This window comes from Stenella coeruleoalba (genome assembly GCF_951394435.1).
Source record: "Stenella coeruleoalba genome assembly, chromosome: 17".
Lineage (NCBI taxonomy): Eukaryota > Metazoa > Chordata > Mammalia > Artiodactyla > Delphinidae > Stenella > Stenella coeruleoalba.
The window spans coordinates 66,323,326-66,342,896 of NC_137163.1; the positions used below are offsets into that span (position 1 = coordinate 66,323,326).

General features: G+C 43.2%; 1 protein-coding gene across 8 annotated transcripts in view; it reads right to left on the reverse strand.

Moving 5' to 3' along the window:
• Positions 1-19,571, reverse strand: part of SULF1 (sulfatase 1) — a 136,137-nt gene that overhangs the window by 61,954 nt on the left and 54,612 nt on the right. For 6 of the 8 annotated variants that reach the window (XM_079901244.1, XM_079901243.1, XM_079901239.1 and 3 more), the window contains 3 exons: positions 14,518-14,782; positions 12,540-12,612; positions 12,003-12,232 (listed from right to left, as the gene is read on the reverse strand). In XM_079901244.1, the coding sequence (XP_079757370.1) occupies positions 12,003-12,174 (172 nt within the window). In that variant the 5' untranslated portion in view covers positions 12,175-12,232; positions 12,540-12,612; positions 14,518-14,782. Of the gene's footprint in view, positions 1-12,002; positions 12,325-12,539; positions 12,613-14,517; positions 14,783-19,571 lie in introns of those variants that run through there. The other 2 variants (XM_079901238.1, XM_079901242.1) reach the window with 2 other exon arrangements.

A 19,571-nucleotide genomic window follows, 5' to 3' on the forward strand; every position in this document is an offset into this window, starting at 1 on the left:
GCTGAGCATTCATTCTATTGACCTCAGCTCTCTGGACTGATCCCCCAAAGTGTAGCATTAACAAAAGAAATGGAAAATTCTCTGCTGCCTCTGATCTTCAGCAGTAAACTAACCAGATGAGAATTTACATATGAAAATTGCTTAGGGACATCTGCAAAGCAAGGTAGACGTGAGTGTGGATATAGCAGTAGCAGGACCTATAAAGACAGCGGGGACCAGAGGCAATGTTTAATAAGAGCTCTGCCACAGGAGATGAGGACAAATGGGAGGAAAGGAGGAAGAAAACATGGGATGGGCGAAGTGTACTGTGGGTAGCACGGGGAAGGTGGTATGCACGGTGCACTGGAGGTGGGAAGAAGTAAGTGGAGTGATGAAAATGGCACGTGGATTTTCTGGAATGAAATCGAATATGAAGACTTCTCTTGATGAAATGGGTGGCAGATTTAGCCAATAGCTTGGAGGCTGGGCAGAGATATTTGGATTTGACAGAATAGACAAAATGACGGCAGAGCAAGTTCTTTGTCAAAGGCATGAAGGACATGATAAGAAAGAAGTCTTTGAGAGGTGTTGCCATGGCAATGGAAGTATGTGCATTGTGGGGTAGGTGGGGAATAGGCTTGGTCCATCAAGGGTACGGCCAAAAGGCTGCTGAACCCACCCGGCCATGGGGTGGTAAGAACCTGAACTGGGCTGTGCCTTTAAAATAGAAGGACTCTTAAGATGCAGACCCAGGAGATGTTGCAATGCATCAGAAGGCTGTGAGTTGACTCACAGTTTTCAGCCCGGGAAGAAAGCTGGAAAAGTAATGGTTTCACTGTTACTCAAGAAGTAACTAACAAGAAATATGTCCTACAGAAGATCAAAGAAGTGCATTTTAGAAATGTTGTGTTTTATATTTGTGTTGTTGATCACACAGGGGGAAAGAGCCTGGAGAAAATACATGAAATGAGACGCAGGAGTGGGGAGAGAGTTCGAGGTTGATGCCAAAGTCCACTCCCTTATTACTCTTTCCTCTTTAGAAAACTGCAGTGATTACTTACGGTAATAGCTTGAATTTTGGGAAAACTCAGCAAACACTGTTGATCAATTTTTATTGCCTAATAGTCTTTTTATGTCAAAGAATGACTTCTCAGAGTTCCCTTATGAGCCTAGCTGGACTCAAATTAAAAAAAAAAAAAAAAAAAAATGCAGCTGGAGGCCATTCTCTAAGGTCCCGAATCACAAAGCTGCAACCTCCAGTTTACAGACTTATTTGGACCGCAGCACAGGATGGGAGGTGAAAATCTGATCTAAGGTCAAATAATCTACAAACTGGGGACTAAAACTCAGCCCCTTGCATCATAATTGCCCCAGCCAGGACTCTCCTCTCATTCTAAATCTCTCTCTTTTCTTCATTGACTGAGCTGGTTGTACCAAGGAACTAAAAAATCCCTCCAAATGCTCTGCTTCCAACCGGCCCACACGTCAAAGGGAACAATGAAGACACTTGGTCCCTGCAAGTACTGTGACCACGGTAGCACCACCGGCGGGGTTCCCGGATGTGAGGTTCCTGAATGTGGCTTCACGTTTCTCAGTAAGGAGAAGGTTCTGAGACAAGGCTTCTCCAACGTTAAAAATCACCTGGAGCCCATGTTAAATCCTAGACTTCTGGGTCCACCCTGAGATGCTGATTTAATCAGTAAGACCCGGGAAGGACCAGAGAATTTGCATTTCTAACAAGCTCCCTGAGGATGCTGGCGCGGCCCCTCCCCCACTCCTGGAGACCTATTCGAGGCCAGACACGGAACCAGCGAAGCCTCGAGCTGGAAGAGACTTTAGTGGGTGCTTCATTTTAAGTGATCTAAGTGGCTCAGACCGCTTCCGAGGCTGTAAGGTGGGCAGAGAGGAAGAGGAAACACCGATTTCATACTTTTACTCTCACTGATTTTCTACTTTACGCCCACTTCTAAGTGCTTCCCGTGTAGCAACTCATCGAACCCGGACAACAGCCTTCCATAGCAGGTGTTTCTATTTATTATTCTCACATCAAGGATGATAAAGCTGAGGAGCAGAAGGGTTAAACAACGTGCTTAGGGCCACACAGACCCTAAGCAGTAGAGCCCGGATGCAAAGGCGGGCAGTCTGCTCAGGGACCACGCTCTTAAGCTGCGTCTAGGCTGAGTCCCGGCTGTGACCCTGACGTTCTCAAGACTGAGACACAGAAATGATGTCTGCTTGGAGTCAGGCTATGTCTCATTTTCTGTAATCTCATATCTCGCTTCATCCGGCCTCTTAGGGGAGATGCTAACAGACACTGAAGCCTGTCTCCTGCCCTCTTAGGGGCTGAAGTGATTAAAGTAGCCCGAGCCCAGGTCGAGGTGAGTGGGCTGCAGGCGTGTCTGTCTTCAGAAGCCGACAGTCACACTGGTGTTCACTGCTGCCTCTGATCTCGGATTCCCTGCGTAGACACAGATGATGGAGCACAGGAATCATATACCTCTTCCCTCTGCCGCGTCGCTGCACTCCAACAAGGTAAGCGAAAACTCCTTCTTCTCTTTTATGGCTGTGCAGTGATTCATGTTAGCCAACAACACTGCCTCATCCTGCTTCTACAACCAGTACGATTGCACCATTGATATTTCATTGGGAAACTACCAAACACTATTCTGCAAAAAGCAACTCATAATTCTGCATCTCCAGCTGGAGAGCAGTGGCTGGGACCATGTCTTGTCCTATCGCTGGAAGGACTCAGTTTTGTTTTAAGCTGAAGCTCCCCACTTCTTTGGGTTTCAGGCCTTTGGTGCCTAAAATGCAAATCGTGTTGATTCTTAGTTATCGGAACAATTAGTTCATAGGCATGACATGAAGCTTAAGGCTAGAGAATCATACCAAGATTCCCACAGCGGGGCTTAGGAGGGTGAGCACGAGAAGAGAAAGAGCCCTGGATGTGGACTTGGGGGGAAACACCTGGGTGTTTGTCACAGATGAGCTTGAACTTGAACAAGCCCTTTACCCTCTTTTTTCTCACATGTAAAATGCAGCTAATAATAGCTCCTTGGACTAGTTAGCAGGGCTGTCGAGCAAATGGCATGAGCGACGATTTTAATTTGTGATCACCTCAGCCCCAACGTGTTTCCTTTACTCTTGCATTTTCCATCTCCCTATCTGTAATCACATCTGAATTCCAAAGCTAAGGTAAGAATACAGAGGTTGCGATAGACTGAACTTTCGTGTCTTTCCAAAATGTATAGGTTGAAACCTAACACCCAAGGTGATGGTATTAGGAGGTGGGGCTTTGGGAGGTGATTAGGTCATGAGGGTGGAGCCCTCATGAATGGGATCAGCCCCTCATAAAAGGGGCCACAGAGGGTTCCCTTGCCCCTTTCTCCATGTGAGGACACAGTGACAAGACAGCCACCTATGAACCAGGAAGTGGGTCCTCACCACACACCGAATCTCCTGGAGCCTCGATCTTGGACTTTTCAGCTTCCAGAGCTGTGAGAAGTAATTACCTGATAAACATCTGTTGTTTAGAAGTCACTAAGCCACCCAGTCTATGGTATTTGGTTAGAGCAGTCGTCACGGACTGAGACAGAGGTCAACTGCTTTGTCAACGCTTCAAGACATAAAATGTTAATGCTGGCTTAGAGACATCAGTTCCCCTCCACCCATCACACATCCGTTCCCCTCCACCCATCACACACTGTTCCCCATGCCCCTCTTAAGCAAGAAGCCTGACTTCATTATCATTTAAAATTGTCCTGGGAGGTGGAAGCCTGACAGGGATGTTATGAAGTGACCGTAATTAAGTCCAGTAGCTGGCACGGGGGCACTGCTGACTGGGCTGGCTTGAGGACAGGGAAGGTCCAGGCCACAGCTGAATCTTGGGGCTGCCAAGAAAAGCTGTCCCAGCACCAGAGCTCCAGGCTGGAACTGGGGACTTCTGCCATTCGCTCTTGCAGGGGTGGGGATGCTCGGACAGCTCAGCGGTGACCGAGACACTGCTCGGTGTCAGGAGAAGTGGCACTCTTTGGGAATCCGGCAAGATCCGCCAGGTTTGCAATTCTGGTGGAGTTAAAAATCAAGGCTCCACGAATGGTCCTTTGAGGGGGTATGTGCTAGGTTCCTGGGAGTAGACAGAGCCATAGCCAGGAATTTAAATCATTCTACAGGCTTCAACTCATGTATTCCCAAATCACGTGTGTGAAAAAAGGTCACAAGGGAGAAAATGTCCCACTAATTGGAATGACTTTACCAAAACCACACAGAGAGCCTGGATTACTTCACGAACATGTTAAACTTTACAACAAAGCTTTGCCTTTCCTGATTCAAATATCTTAGCATTTGATTATTCAATATTTCATACTATCAAGCATTAACATTTTCATCGAGGCTGTTCATCATGTCCAGAAAAACTCACAAAACCAGAAATTCAATAATAAATGTTGTCATCGTCATCCTTTAAGGAAGTCCCAGATATGCGGCATTCACGCACACCTGGCTTCACAGAGCGACACACCTCCGTGTGAATCGCAACAATTCACGGTTTGATGAATGACAACGACAAGCAAACACAACTCATTAACTGTGCAGGGTTGTTTCTGGACGCCATTGTTTTATGATGGGGTAAGGTTAATGATTTAAATATGTAAATGACCTGTGCTGAAGCACACCCCTGCTATTTTCCTGTGCCAACAGTTAAGTGTGGAACCTTAAACAGTGATAGTTCCCATATTAAAAATGGCTTTATTGGTCTATTGAAAATTTTAATTCTGAAAGCATTAAAAAGATAACATGATCACACAGTATACCTTTTTCTACCAAAACTGTGAAGTTGGTAGGAAAGAAAAAACAGATGTTTCAGCTAAAACCAGAGGAGGGAAAACAAGCTGGGGGAAGAAGGGACCAAGAAGCAGATAATAAATCTGTCTGGCATGTTTCTAGGTCACTAGGACTCATTATTTTTTCCCCTAAAGAGCTAAAGGCCATTAAAAGTGGGAACTAGTTTTTTAGGGGAATGGAAGTAAAAACGCCTACAGGCTAGACAGAGAAGGTAGGCAGGTACAAGAAAAATCACAGAGCTTTCGTCTTTCCAGTTTTCTACGTTTGATAGAGATGTGAGTATACAGAACTTTCCCCTGACTATAAGAAAATCGGCAGGATGGGCATGATGGCAAATAACAAGTGATCCTTGGCCTAAGTGTTGGGGAGCAGTGGAGAGTGGTGGGGACCGTGAGGGTCTCGGGAGGACACGCCCCACCTAATGGGGGCAGCTTTGACTCCCCTTCAAGCATTTAACTGATGGCTGCCTCATGGGAATGTAAGCCCTCATTCTTCTGAACTTTCAAGAAAAGTCGGAATCTGGATTTCTTTTCTTTTCATGTCAAATCACCTGATCTTTTAAAATGTTGCCTTGGTTTTAAAAAGTGTGCTGGTCAAGCAAAACACATCTGTGGGCTAGCTCTGGACTGTAGATCCCATTTGTGACCTCTGCTTTAGACAAAGTGTTTCCATGCATTTAAGATTTCTTAATTCTCCTTATGATCTAAGAGAAGCATTGGGTCAGCGTTCCTGAGATGTTAGCACCAGTCCAATTTCCTAAGAATTTAAGAAATGCCACATTGAGCCAGATCAATGTTCTAATCAGCTCATTATTTTGTTTCTCAGAGTGGCACCCAGGGACCATTTGGGAAAGATTTAGAGCCTGATCTCTTTGACTCTAGTCTCAGAAAGTTAGGGGAGTCCCACGAGCATTTCTGATTTTCTTCTTTTTGATTTGTAAAATATTTTCAAGTGCAGGGAAACACAGAATAAATGACATGTCTCCTAGCTGTGTCAAAGCTTAGCATTTGATCACAGTTTCTTCAGATACATATTTTCAATTTTAAAATGAAATATGAATACTGCTGATGTACTTGGTTACCACTCCTTCCCCAGATGGTAGCCATCATCCCAAACTTCATGTTAATCATGTCCATTTGTGTTTTTCTAGCTTAAAAAAACCCCATAATTCGAAAATATACACGTACCCCAATGTTCATAGCAGCATTATTTACAATAGCCAAGACATGGAAGCAACCTAAGTGCCCATCAACAGACAACTGAATTAAGAAGATGTGGTACTGGGAATTCCCTGGCAGTCCAGTGGTTAGGACTCCATGCTTTCACTGCGAAGGGCGCAGGTTCAGTCCCTGGTTGGGGAACTAAGATCCCACGAGCCGTGTGGCGTGGCCAAAAACAAAAAATAAAATCAATCATACATTATTTTTAAAAAGGAAGATGTGGTACATATATATACAATGGAATATTCTCAGTCATAAGAAAGAATGAAATAATGCCATTTGCAGCAACATGGATGGACCTAGAGATTATCATACTAAGTGAAGTAAGTCAGACAGAGAAAGACAAATATCATGATATCACTTATACGTGTAATCTCAAATATGATACAAATGATCTTATTTACAAAACAGAAATGGACTCACAGACATAGAAAACAAACATGGTTACCAAAGAGGAAAGGAGGGGGAGGGATAAATTAGGAGTTTGGGATTAACATATACACACTACTATATATAAAATAGATAGGGGCTTCCCTGGTGGCACAGTGGTTGAGAGTCCACCTGCTGATGCAGGGGACATGTGTTCGTGCCCCGGTCCGGGAGGATCCCACGTGCCGCAGAGCAGCTGGACCCGTGAGCCGTGGCCGCTGAGCCTGCGCGTCCGGAGCCTGTGTTCTGCAACCGGAGAGCCCACAACAGTGAGAGGCCCGTGTACCGCAAAAAAAAAAAAAAAAAAAAAGAAAAGATAGCTAACAAGGACCTACTGTATAGCACAGGGAACTATACTCAATATTTTGTAATAACCTATAAGGGAAAAGAATCTGAAAAAAATAGATATATATGTATGTATAACTGAATCACTTTGCTATACAGCTGAAACTAACAGAATATTGTAAACTAACTATGCTTCAATTTTTTTAAAAAAGGTGTAAATCTCCACCCATTCACTTCGCCTAAAAACCTGAACTATTTACGGGTAGAGGCATAACCTGAACCACTTCTCAAGTTGTGGAAAAAGCAAATCCAGAAGTACAGGGACCGCTGGTTAAATTACTTAATCTTTCCATGGATCAAGTGTCCTCCTGGGATAATGATCTCTGTCCTACCCACCCAACTTGGGTGGAATGACAGTAAAATGCAATAATGAGAATAAATGTTCTTTGGAAAAAGATAAAGTGTTATCCATATATGAGGTTCTAGCACTTTTATTAGTAAATGCCTCATGTGTTTCACTCCTTTCACAAAGGACTAGTTTACTTTATTTGTCCTCAAAGTTGAGGGAGGGGCCCCAGTCCTACTTAATAAGAGCTTTCCTTCCCAGCTTGTTTCATAAACTTGGATTACAATCCTTCTTAGCCTTTGTCTTTCCAGACAAAGAGATACAATTATTTTATTCTTTTCCAAAAGGAAAAGTATTCTATTACAATTTTTGTAGCTGTTTTCCTAAGCCTTTTCTCAGTCTGTTATATCCTTCTGGAAGCACAGAAGCCAAAACGCCTGCAGTGTTACAGGTGCAAAAGTTCTGCTTAGGTGAAGATTTATTCAATATTTGGCAAACATAATCACATGTAAGTAAAAAATCAAACCAAAACAAACCATGTCAAAACCACAATTAGAGAACATCTCACACCCATTAGGATGGCTATTATCAAAAAACCAGTCAACAGCAAATATTGTCAAGAATGTGGAGAAACTGGAACCCTTATGTACCGTTGGTGGGAATGGACCATGGTGCAGTCGCTATGAAAACAGTATTGCAGTTCCTCAAAAAATTAAAAATAGAATTACCTATTGATCTAGCAACTCCATTTCTGGGTATATACCCCCAAAGAATTGAAAGCAGCATCTCAAAGAGACATTTATACACCTATGTTCATAGTAGCATTATTCACAATAATCAAAAAGCAGAAGCAACACTAATGTCTAACAAGAGATCAATGGATAGACATAGGGTGGATATACATATAATGGAATATTATTTAACCTTCAAAAGGAAGGAAATTCTGAGACATGCTACAACACAGATGAACAGTGAGGAAGGACATTATGCTAAGTGAAATAAGCCAATCACAAAAAGACACATACTGTATGATTCCACTTATATGAAGTACGCAGAGCAGTCAAGTTCATAGAGACAGAAAGTAGAATGGTGGTTGCCAAGGGCTGGGGGTTTAGGGAGTTACTGTTTAATAGGTATAGAGTTTTAATTTTATAGAATGAAAAGAGTTTTGGAGATTGGTTGCACAACAATGTGAATGTACTTAACACTATTGAATTGTACACTTGAAAATGGTTAAGAGGAGGACTTCCATGGTAGCACAGTGGTTAAGAGTCTGCCTGCCAATGCAGAGGAAACGAGTTCGATCCCTGGTCCAGGAAGACCCCACATGCCGCAGAGCAACTAAGCCCGTGTGCCACAACTACTGAGCCTGCGTGTTGCAACTACTGAAGCCCGCGCGCCTAGAGCCCGTGCTCCGCAACAAGAGAAGCCACCGCGATGAGAAGCCCGCCCACTGTAACAAAGAGTAGCCCCCACTCGCCACAACTACAGAAAGCCCGCGCGCAGCAACGAACATGGAATGCAGCCAAAAGAAAAAGAAATTGGTTAAGATGATTAAAAAAACACAAAAGCCAACTAAAGTCTAGAGCAGTTAAGTGTCAAGAAAGGTTATGAGAGCGTTACAATCGGCCAGGCGAAAGTCTCCATCAAACTGTACCCACTACCAAGAACAGAATTTTTCTGCTGAGAAAAGAAGTCTTCTCTAAATTTGTATCCATGGTTCACAGTGGTTCATCATTAACTTGTTCTGCCAGTAGGATAACAAGACCCATCTTAGCTGTTATCTCGGAACCTAGCGCGTGACCATGTACTTACAGGTTGTTTTAGGAAGGGCTCAATAAATATTTGTTGAAGGACGGATTGAGGGAAGGAATCATGGTTAAATGTGTAGCTGTGGAGACCCAGATCTAATACAGGTCCTGAGTTTACCATTTCCTAGCTCATCACAGCCTATGCAACTTCTCTAAGCCTCATTTATCTTAAGTATAAACTGAAGAGAGTAATAGTAACCACTTCATAGAGCGACTGTGATGATTAAATGAGTGAATGCTTAGCCTGGTATCTGGGTAGGAAATCAAGGAAGGAAGTAAAGGCAAGGCAAACATGTAGGAAAGAGCTGGGTTGATTGAACCTGGCCGACGACTCTTCACCATTATATCCATGGGCTTCCACTAGAAGCCAGTGTTTAATAACTGCTTAATAAATATCTACTGAATGAATTCATTAACTATAGGATAAGGATGAAATTTTGAACTCTTAAAAATACACTGATCAAACAATTCCTTAATTAATTAATTAATTAATATTTTTTTTTGCGGTACGCGGGCCTCTCACTGCTGTGGCCTCTCCCGTTGTGGAGCACAGGCTCCGGACGCGCAGGCTCAGGGGCCATGGCTCACGGGCCCAGCCACTCTGCGGCACGTGGGATCCTCCCGAACCCGGGCACGAACCCGTGTCCCCTGCATCGGCAGGCGGACTCTCAACCACTGCGCCACCAGGGAAGCCCTCCTTAATTTATTTTAAAGACAAGGGTTGTATATTGAAGAGGTAGATCATGACGGATACTTGCATTCATTTCTGGGAATTGTGTTAGCCTTTTCAGGCCCCTGTGGGTCCATTTCCAGTTTACTGAGCACCTACTAGATTCCCAGCACAGTCCCAGCATCAGGACTACAACATAAATAGAACACTACCCTCCCCTCTAGTTGCTCTCAGTTAAGTGGAAGAGACAGGTATGGAAGCACACGGTGGATTTAGGGTCATACGCTGGAGGCAGGTCCAAGGTGGTGCAAAGGAAAGTTCCCTCCACCCTGCTGGACAGCAGGATCGTTTTGGTAAAGGAAGACCCCCCGAGGGGAAGGCATCTGGACTGGGTCACGAAGAATAGGTAGGGCTTCGCCAGGTGGAATAATGGGGAAAGGGCAGAGGGGATGAGATGTACAAAGGCATGAAATATAGGTGAGGGAGATGAAACCACCAGACACCTTCAGGGAAGTGTAAGTTGTTTCCATGGAGCACAGAGCAAAAGTGAGGGAAAGGGAAATAGCCTTACAGAAATAGGTAGGGACAGATGCCCGGCGCTCATCAGCCTGCAGAGGGGAGGGGCTTCACCGTCTTGGTAAAGGAACCCGGTGGAGGGTTTTAAGCAGCAGAGACCTGATCAGATACTTGCAGGAAATGAAGAATAGGTAGGAGGGGCCAAGACTAGAGGGCACAGGTCACATGACCAGCCAGTTAGGGAAAAACTGGGAGAGAAGAGAATGGCTTCATTGAAAAGGATGGATATGAGAGATGTTAAGGGAAGTGAATTCAACGGTCTTCACTTTACTTGCCCTGTAGGTGAATGAAAACTTAAACCACCAGCCACATACATACTAAAGTCATACCTGCAAGACTTTTCATTTTGGTATGATGCCTGAAAATTCTTGCAATTAAGTGAGAGGGACTTCCCTGGTGGCGCAGTGGTTGAGACTCTGCGCTCCCAATACAGGGGGCCAGGGTTCAATCCCTGCTCAGGGAACTAGATCCCACATGCATGCCGCAACTAAGAGTTCACGTGCCACAACTAAGGAGCCCGCCAGCTGCAACTAAGACCTGGCGTAACCAAATAATAAAAATTTAAAAATAAGCAGTTAAGTGAGAGACAACAGACTCTGCAAGTCACCTCCAATAATCATTACCTCTGCTGGCTTTTAGTGCCTTTGTTTCCAGCTGAACCCAAAGAGTTGATTTTTGGGATTCCAGGGTTTGGTTTCCAGTTGGAAATCAAAGTCCCTATCCCTGTGGATCAAATTCCAGCCTGGAGGGGTTTATCCTCAAAGACCCTAGCCAGAGGAGCTCTGGAAAGAAGTCCAGGGTGCTCTGGTAGCTGGAAGTCTAAAAGCTACTAGCGACGGTCAAGTTCAGCATGATGGATAAGCCTAGCTGAGCGATTTCCCGAGAGCAAGGAATTGCGTCCAGGAATGGAAATGAGTGGTGGTGACAACCTGTAAGGGCAAGCTTTTCATTTGTCCTAGGTACCCTAGAAGAACTTGACCCTAAGCTTATGGGCAAGACCATAGGGCTGGGCCATTAAAGAAAGTGAGAAGGTGAGAAACCAAATCAGGTGATACAGAAGCTCAGCTGCAACGCCAAATGTTGGCAGGCTTTCTAAGTGCTCTAGAATTAACCCAGGTGAGCGAATTCTTCCGAAAAGCATCATGTCTAGGGTGGTAGCAGTGAATTACTACCGGGAGGATGTGCAGAATACTGTAACTTTCAATTCCCTAACAATCACAAGCTGTGAATAAAGGAATCACCTTAATAATAATGACCATCGACAAGTTGTTTTTTTTTTTTTTAAGGCTTCGGACGCGCAGGCTCAGCGGCCATGGCTCACGGGCCCAGCCGCTCCGCGGCATGTGGGATTTTCCCGGACTGGGGCACGAACCCGTGTCCCCTGCATCGGCAGATGGACTCTCAACCACTGCGCCACCAGGGAAGCCCCGACAAGTTCTTTTTGTATCCACCTATGCTCATATGCAGGGCAGAGAATTACAGTCATAATCTCATACTCTTTGAAACAAATTTGCCCAAATATTTTGAAAAGTTCTGGACCAAGAGTTTTCCAAGGCGCACGATCCAACCCTTGACTTCTACAGTTTCGTGCTTCCTCTCGCCTGCCATCTTCCCATCCTCCCAGCCCACACCCAGCTTCAAAACCTTAAGATCAGAAGAGTCAAGTTGAAACACAAACCAAATGCTTTCCCATTTAATACGAGTACATTTTATAACCTAGGGTGTTGGTTCAGGTGCTACCGTTATGTGTCAAACCCCCAAAAGTTAACTGACTCTTACTGATAATGCAAACCAGCAAATCATCTGAGCGAAAGAGACCAACAAGCGACAAACCCAGTGCTCACCCAACTCCACGTCTTGATCATCAGTGAGCACGAGGATGATGTTGGGTCGGATGTTTTTCCGCTCCTGCTGTATCCGGCCTCTGAACCTCGGGGATCTGATGGTTGAACCGAGGCTCCCCAGTAGCTGTGTGCCCAGCACAGCCAAAACCAGAGCACAGCAAGAATACTTCATTGTGCTTGGTCCAATGTCGCAAAACTGACAAAACGTCTGTCTTCTGGTTCCTGCAGCTCTGGGCAGTCAGAGAGAAAGGGAGAGCGAGAGACGAAAATGAAATCCAAACCCCAGACACAGTTGCAGAAAAAGGACTACAACTCAGCGAGAACTGGCACAAAAACTGGCAGAGAAAGGGCTGCCCATGAGTCAGAAGCGGCAAACCCTACCAGGCATCAGGTCGTTTTTTTAAGTGCTTGATTATTTTGCAAATTCACTTTTGTCCTTTATTCTCATTCCAACTTTTCCGATTTCAAAATTCATTGCCAAAATAGAATTTCCAACACAGAGCTCGGATGTAAAAGCTTTCTGACAAGAGCTAATACCTTGAATTAGGTATCCTGGTTGAATAATCAACTGCTGTACTCAGAGGTATTCAGGACATCTGCAGATGGGGTCCTGGAAGGGGGAGAAAAAATACGAAAGGAAACGTCAGTCAAGGATTTTGACAGAGTTTTGGTCTGAAAGAGTCTCTTGAAACAGCATAAATATATATGTATAGATATGATTTATATATTATATTTATATATAAGTATAATAAATAGAAATGTAATATATAAATCATATCTATACAAATATATTGATATAATTTTTAAAATCTGTACTCCAAAAGGGAGAGACAGAAGGAAACAACATTCAGAACTGCTAACCAATGACATGAATACTATCTTCATTTCATAATCATAAATATGGTGATCTGGGTATCATCCCTGCTCACACTTTAATAGTACTTTAAACATCCCCAAAAAAACAAATGACTGATAAGGAAGAACCAGCAGTGCCTGTGAAACCACAGTGCACTGGAGTGTTTGCATCTGGGGAGCGTTAACTCACCTGCGTACGATATTGAGTACTTATCAAGCAGAATGAAACGCAAAGCTGTCATATGTCATCTGCATGAAGTCACTCACTGCCCAGGAGAGTTCTTTTTGCTGACAAAGACTTCATAGTGAGGGGCTGGGAGGACAACCTTTCCCAGCCTCCAAAAAGCTCCTAACTGTGCTTCATCAATCACCAGGGGAAGGGATGCTTCCTCCCGGCTGGGCTGGTCCCTCAGCCCAGCCCTCATCCCCAGCGCATCGGCGCCTAAGGGGACACAGCCCTCCTCCGACTGTGAGCACCAGCTTCACTACTGTTCAGAGCCGGTGCAGCGCCGCTAGCACCGAGGTTTGGCTTTGCCGCAGCAGATCTCAACCTGCAAAGCAACATGACTGATGGGCTCTGAGGCTGGAGGTTAGAGGCGACCTTTCCACCTTAAAAAAAAACCAAATCAAATCAAATCTGGAGGGGAACACTGTGAAATCTTTGCAAATCTGCACAGGAGACTTTGGAAAGGGTTGGAAAAATGCCCCTTTCACTTTAGAACGCTAACCTGCTGAAAGCTGGTCTCTTGGACTTCCGAAAGATAGCAAAGGGCTCATTAAGAAAACCCAAAAAAACACCATCTTTCTCTTGAATGTCATGAGGGAGCATCTGTATGGGAATTTTGACTGCCCTAAAATTAATCAGAGAGCAGCCCGCTCCAGCAGCCACTCTGTCGCCACACACCTGAGGGTCTGTATTTTGATGCTCAACAATAAACGGGTATCAGATAAGTAAGCATCACGGATGAAGTGTGAGGACTGCAAAGCAGAAGGAAAGGGACTCCATCGCTTCCTTCCGCGCCTTAAATTCTGGAGGGTGACGTGGGGCAGGAAAGAAGAATGAAGAAAGACTGTGTACCGTTTCCCCCTGCCATCCACATTATTGTGTTTTACACAAACACACACGCCCCTATTATTTTAAACTTTTTGAGCTGTTTTGTAAACAGTTCTAATGCTTTTTACTTTGCAGCCTGTAATTACTCTTTGGGAGGGAAGAAGGGAGGGGGAGAGAGAGAGAGAGAAGGACTCAGTAAGAACTAGATTTTAAAACAAAAATCCAGCATCTGCAGCGAGGCAGTCCTGACCACGTGATCTGCAGAGCAAAAAGCAAGCCACCTCCGACTGATCCTGTGGCTTGAGAAAGTCAATATGTATGGTTTGGCGTGTGGTTTCGTTTTTTGTTTGGTAATAACTCGGCGTTATTTCAGCGATCGCGGTGCCTTCTGAACGCTGAAAGCCCGCAATTGTTCTGCCTTGACTGTTGGGTTTCTGGGCATTTGTTTTAAATCATGAGAAAACTGATACAAGCATGAAAGGATGGGAAAGCAAAAGAAATGAGTGAAACAATGGCCTTCTCCCACAGAGCGTGCGTTAACCTAAGAGTTAAATACAGAAATTTCTTAGGGGGTGTTGGTCCTTGAAGCAGCAAAACTTTGCCCACCTCTCAAAGCCGGTGACGTTGTGTGAAGAGAGAGTCCGCAGGGTTTCTTGCATCCGCTATGGTTTAAACTAACCTCTGCTGACAATGGTGACCCAGAAAATACAGTCAGACTCACTGTATGGAGCGAACAGCAGCGCTTGGTTTGAATAATCAGTCACACACGCAACTGAAAATTCTTGACTATCAAGATGCCGGTAACATTCCCTGGAACCCAATCAGTGTTCTGGGTTATTCTTTTCTTTCTCGTTATTTACTTTACTTCTTCCTTTAGGAAAAAGAAAATTAGCCTTAGTGGTACCTTGTATAAACTACATTGAAAATCATTTCCTAATAAAGAAAAGGGACAGCAGAGAAGATGCACGTTTTACCTATAAAGGAACTTTTCTCTCTGGACAGTTAAAGGTGCAGAAGAGACCTACGTTTATTTTTTTCTGCCACAATTTATTATCGATTCAGGGGATTCATATGTAAAAGCCGAGAAATTGAGTGGTAAAGAAAATGGAACTTTCAGACAGGTCTGGCCAGCAGGAGCGCTCCCTTTACTAAAACACACAAAACACACAACTCTGAAGAAAAGTGCACACAGACAATTCTTTATTCAAATATGACCTTTTAGAACCTGTCATCCTCTCACTGCCTGGTTTCCAGCTCCAGAAGGAAAAGAAGAAAAAAAAACCTGACAGACAAAATGCAGACCTCAACAAAGGAGACAACGATGCAATGTTTGAATTGGATACTTTGTGGCAGACAACAAGTGTCCTTAGAGACTAACAGCTTGTCTTGAGAAATAGTTGAAAATGGGAGAAATGTCAAAAGAGGTTTTTCTCACACATGGAAAGTGAGCTTGAGGAACGGTTGCTGTATTCACGAATCAGGACCAGAACACAAGATGCCTATTCTTCAAGCTCTAAAGTGAAAACACCAATTGTAGCTATGGCCAATTGGTGGGGAAAGTTTACAACACTTTGTTTGGGGCAGTCAAGCCAACTATAAATGTGACATTAAAAGTTTCAAGTCACATATAAAAGAAAGAAAAGACTGGGAAGCCTTCAAGCCAACTGGACAGAAAGTCTAGTTCACATATGCTTGTCCAGCAAAACCCCACACTAAATCAAAGCCCTCGTTGCCCCAGTAGGTTTAAGGGGGGGGTCTCTGTCTTCAATAAGCCTCCCTTTGTCTGGGCAGCTGGTGCCGAGGTAAAGGGGATGGTGGCCATATGCTTGTCCACCACTGTGGTTGTCAAAGTGTAATCTGGGACTTTGGGGGGACCCTGAGATCCTTGTGGGTGGAGTCCACAAGACCAGAACGATTTTGAAGAATACTAACACTATATTTCCCTTTTTCACTTCGTTGACATTTGCACTGATGATCTAAGAGCAATGGTGGGTACAGCTGCTTTTGTATGAATGAAGGGAGCATCACATACGGTTAAAAAAAAAACAGAACAGTTTCACTCAAGATGAAACAGTAAAATGATTAATTTGATTAAAACTTGACCCTTGAATGCACATCTTTTCTTTTAAGTTTTCTGTTTTATGAGAGAGAAGGGACACATAAAACCCTTTGCAGCCTATGGAGGTGTGATGCTCGTTGAGGGAAAGCACTCGTGGGACTGAGTTGCCAGGTGAACTAGACACATCCTTTTTCTCTGTTTTTGCTCAAACGCTATTTTTAGTTGAAAGAATTACTTGGACTTGGATTTTTGGCAGACATTTTCTCAAGTCGTGAATGAAATCAGACTGTCATTTCAAGGAAAGCAACTGACGGTATTTGTCGTGTTTGTTGCCAATGACAGAAATCTAGCTTTCAAGTCAAAAGCAGAACTTTGGAAAACTTGTATCTGCCACTGTGAGCTTAGCAGCTTTCCAATATGTAAAACCTTTCTGATGACACTGATGTTGGTATTAACGAATGTCATTTTATGGTACTGTAAAACGAAATGTGTCAACACTTCGACTATTTGCATAATTCAATGAACCAATGTTTCCCAAATGACCAAATACAATGTTACAAAATCATACACGTGTAAAAAAAATTCATTCAAAGTGCAAGATGACCACTGGATTTTAATGTAACAGAGTAGGAAAAGCTCATTGATATGGTTTCAGATTTCTTACTACACCTAACCTTTAGGAATCACCACGTGTCAAATTTTGGTATAGTATCAAAGAAGATCTACAAGTATCTGAAAAAAGCTCTTGAAATACTTCTTTTCCAACTATTTATCCATGTGAGGCTGAACTTTATTCCTATACCTCAACCAAAACAATATATGTCAACAGATTGAATGCAGAAGCAGATATAAGAATCCAGTTCTCTTTTATTCAGATAAATATTAGATTTGCAAAAATGTAAAACATGCCACTTTAGTCACCAATATTTTTTTGGTTTGGAAAATATAGTTATTTTTCATAAAATAGTATATATCATTTAACATATGGATTTATTGTTTCTTAATACTTTTTTTAAACAATGGCTTTCTTTTTTTAATTATCATTACAAATTTATTTTATTTATTTATTTATTTTTGGCTGCGTTGGGTCTCACAGGCTCTAGAGCGCAGGCTCAGTAGTTGTGGCGCACGGGCTTAGGTGCTCCGCGGCATGTGGGATCCTCCCAGACCAGGGCTCGAACCCACGTCCCCTGCCTTGGCAGGCAGATTCCTAACCACTGCGCCACCAGGGAAGCCCCTAATTAATACTTTTAAAAATTCTCAGTTTGAATTTCTAAGTATCAATAGCTAAAATCCCCATAAACACAAGCTTAATAATATAAAAGGATAAAAACACAATTTCAATAATATAAAGGGATTCCAAGCCCAAAGAATTTGAGAATTACTGGCCTAGAGTATATTTGGTTCCATAGTCAAGCCCGGCCTTTCACCTCTAAGGCTACAGATTTGGCCCTAGTCACAAACGTAATTCATTTTTTTTCCCCTTAAAGCCTTGAAACTGTCCTAAGTTCTAAATGCCTGCAAATCTAATGAGTGATGACATGCTGTGATGACATTCTGTGTGTGTGTGTTTTAATCTGAGGATAACACAGAACTTTATAAATAAATGCCCACAAATCTAAAGTATGTGAGAGACAGGCCCAGAACAACCCACTCAGCACGGAAATCAACCTCTCAGGGATGGGGCAATGGAATTGTTTCTAGTACAAAGCAATGCCACTCCAAAGTGAAGACAGAGAAAAAAAAAAGGACACCATAACCAGTCACAGCAGCGGGGGAGATTAGGCAGCAGCATGCAATTATTCAAAGCTGAATTTAACCAGAACACACTTAGTTTATCGTTAGAGTGAAGCAAAATAGGATTATACCAGCAAGAAGGTGGTATCTACCCTCCCCCATCCCACCCCCCCCCAACGCCAATCGACATAGTTCCCACATTTCCTAGGGTCAGTTTACATGGCCCTTTTCCTTTAATTTTGACTTTCAAGTTTGCCATATATCACTTTTTTTTTTTAGAGGAAGCCTTCAGGATGTGCTAGCTTCTTTATGATATATGTGAAACCATGAAGGAGCTAATTTTTTCTTTTAAAAACCCCATAGCTGGCAAAGTTCATCTACTGTTAATCCCAAGAAAGCCTGCTTCCCGATCTAATTTATTACAACTCCAAGCAAAGAAGATAGACAACAGTCTCCTTCTGGTGCGGTAACATTTTTATACCCCTCGAATAATAAATCTCTTCCAATCACCAGCGACAGCTGAAAAGTGTGCATCTCTGACCTGGAGCACCTTTGGGGAAATCCTTGGCTAAGTGATGAGATCCTCCTTGAACAATGTTTGCTTTTCTTCCCTTTTTTCCCTTTCTGTTTTCTCCCCCCAACACTGTAAATCCTGACATTGGAAGGAACCTTGAAAAGTCATCTATTCACAAAATTGTTAGCGTTGGTTACCCCGGGGTACGATGAGGGAGAGGGACAGATTTTATTTTTTTTTATGTTTAAGTTGGATTTTTTTCCCATGATCTTTGCATGATAAAAATAGAACTAAGTAAATTTCCTAGGCTTCCCCTCTGTTTTCTCATGGAGGAACAGAATAGACAGAAAGACGTAAGCAGTGATAAGAATGAAGTGAGAGGTTACAGCAAGAAATGTACTTTTGAGAGTTAACCCACAAAGGTAGGAAATAAAACCACATAACGACAAGCTCACCAAGAGCATTCTGGAGAATGCAAAGGGTCCAAGACAGAGATTTGTCCAGCTTCTTTCAAATTGAAATTAGCAAAACAAAGAAAACCAAAGTGACCTAAAAATTATGAAAAAAACCCCCAGAAGGACCTGATATTCCTGGAGCAGATGCTACAGAGTGTCCAAAGGGTCTGATAATGGTCGCAAGCTTTGATGGTGGCAATGAGCTCCAAGATAATGAGAACAAGAAGACTGTTGAACTTTAAAAAGCGGGGCATTGGAAACTTCAGTTTGGGTCTAGTGCAAGAATAGCATATTGATAAAAAGAACCCCAAATGTGGTCTTAGGCATCTTAGCTACTCCTTATGGTATATGATTTATTACATTAAATTTGCCTTTGGTTTCATATATTTATAGCTTATCTGTATTGAAGTATCTGGAGGTATTGCATATTGCAGATATAGTTTGTTGCAATAACAACAAGAAAAAAACCCCAAATATCAATGACTTAACACACACTACAAGTCACACACAGAGTGACGGGAGCTTTGCTCTGCCCGCTCATGCATGGATGCGGGCTGATGGGAGCACAGTTGATGTGTTGCTTCAATAGCTGGACCAAGAAGCAGAGAAAGAAAAAAACTGAAGAATCTTGCAGGAGAACTTTTCATGGCTTCAACCTGGAAGTGACTCAGATCACTTCGAATATTTCATTGGCTGTAACTAGTCACATGACCCCATCCACCTGCAAGAGGGCTGGAAATTGATGGTACAGCTGAAGCGTGCTGAACACTACTGTCTACCACAAGCATCACGTTTCATCAGTACCCTACGTATTTATCTTTTTTCCTCCCTAGATGCCTGCACACGCACATGTGCATGCACGCACATGCACATACTTAAGATACATGTATAAATA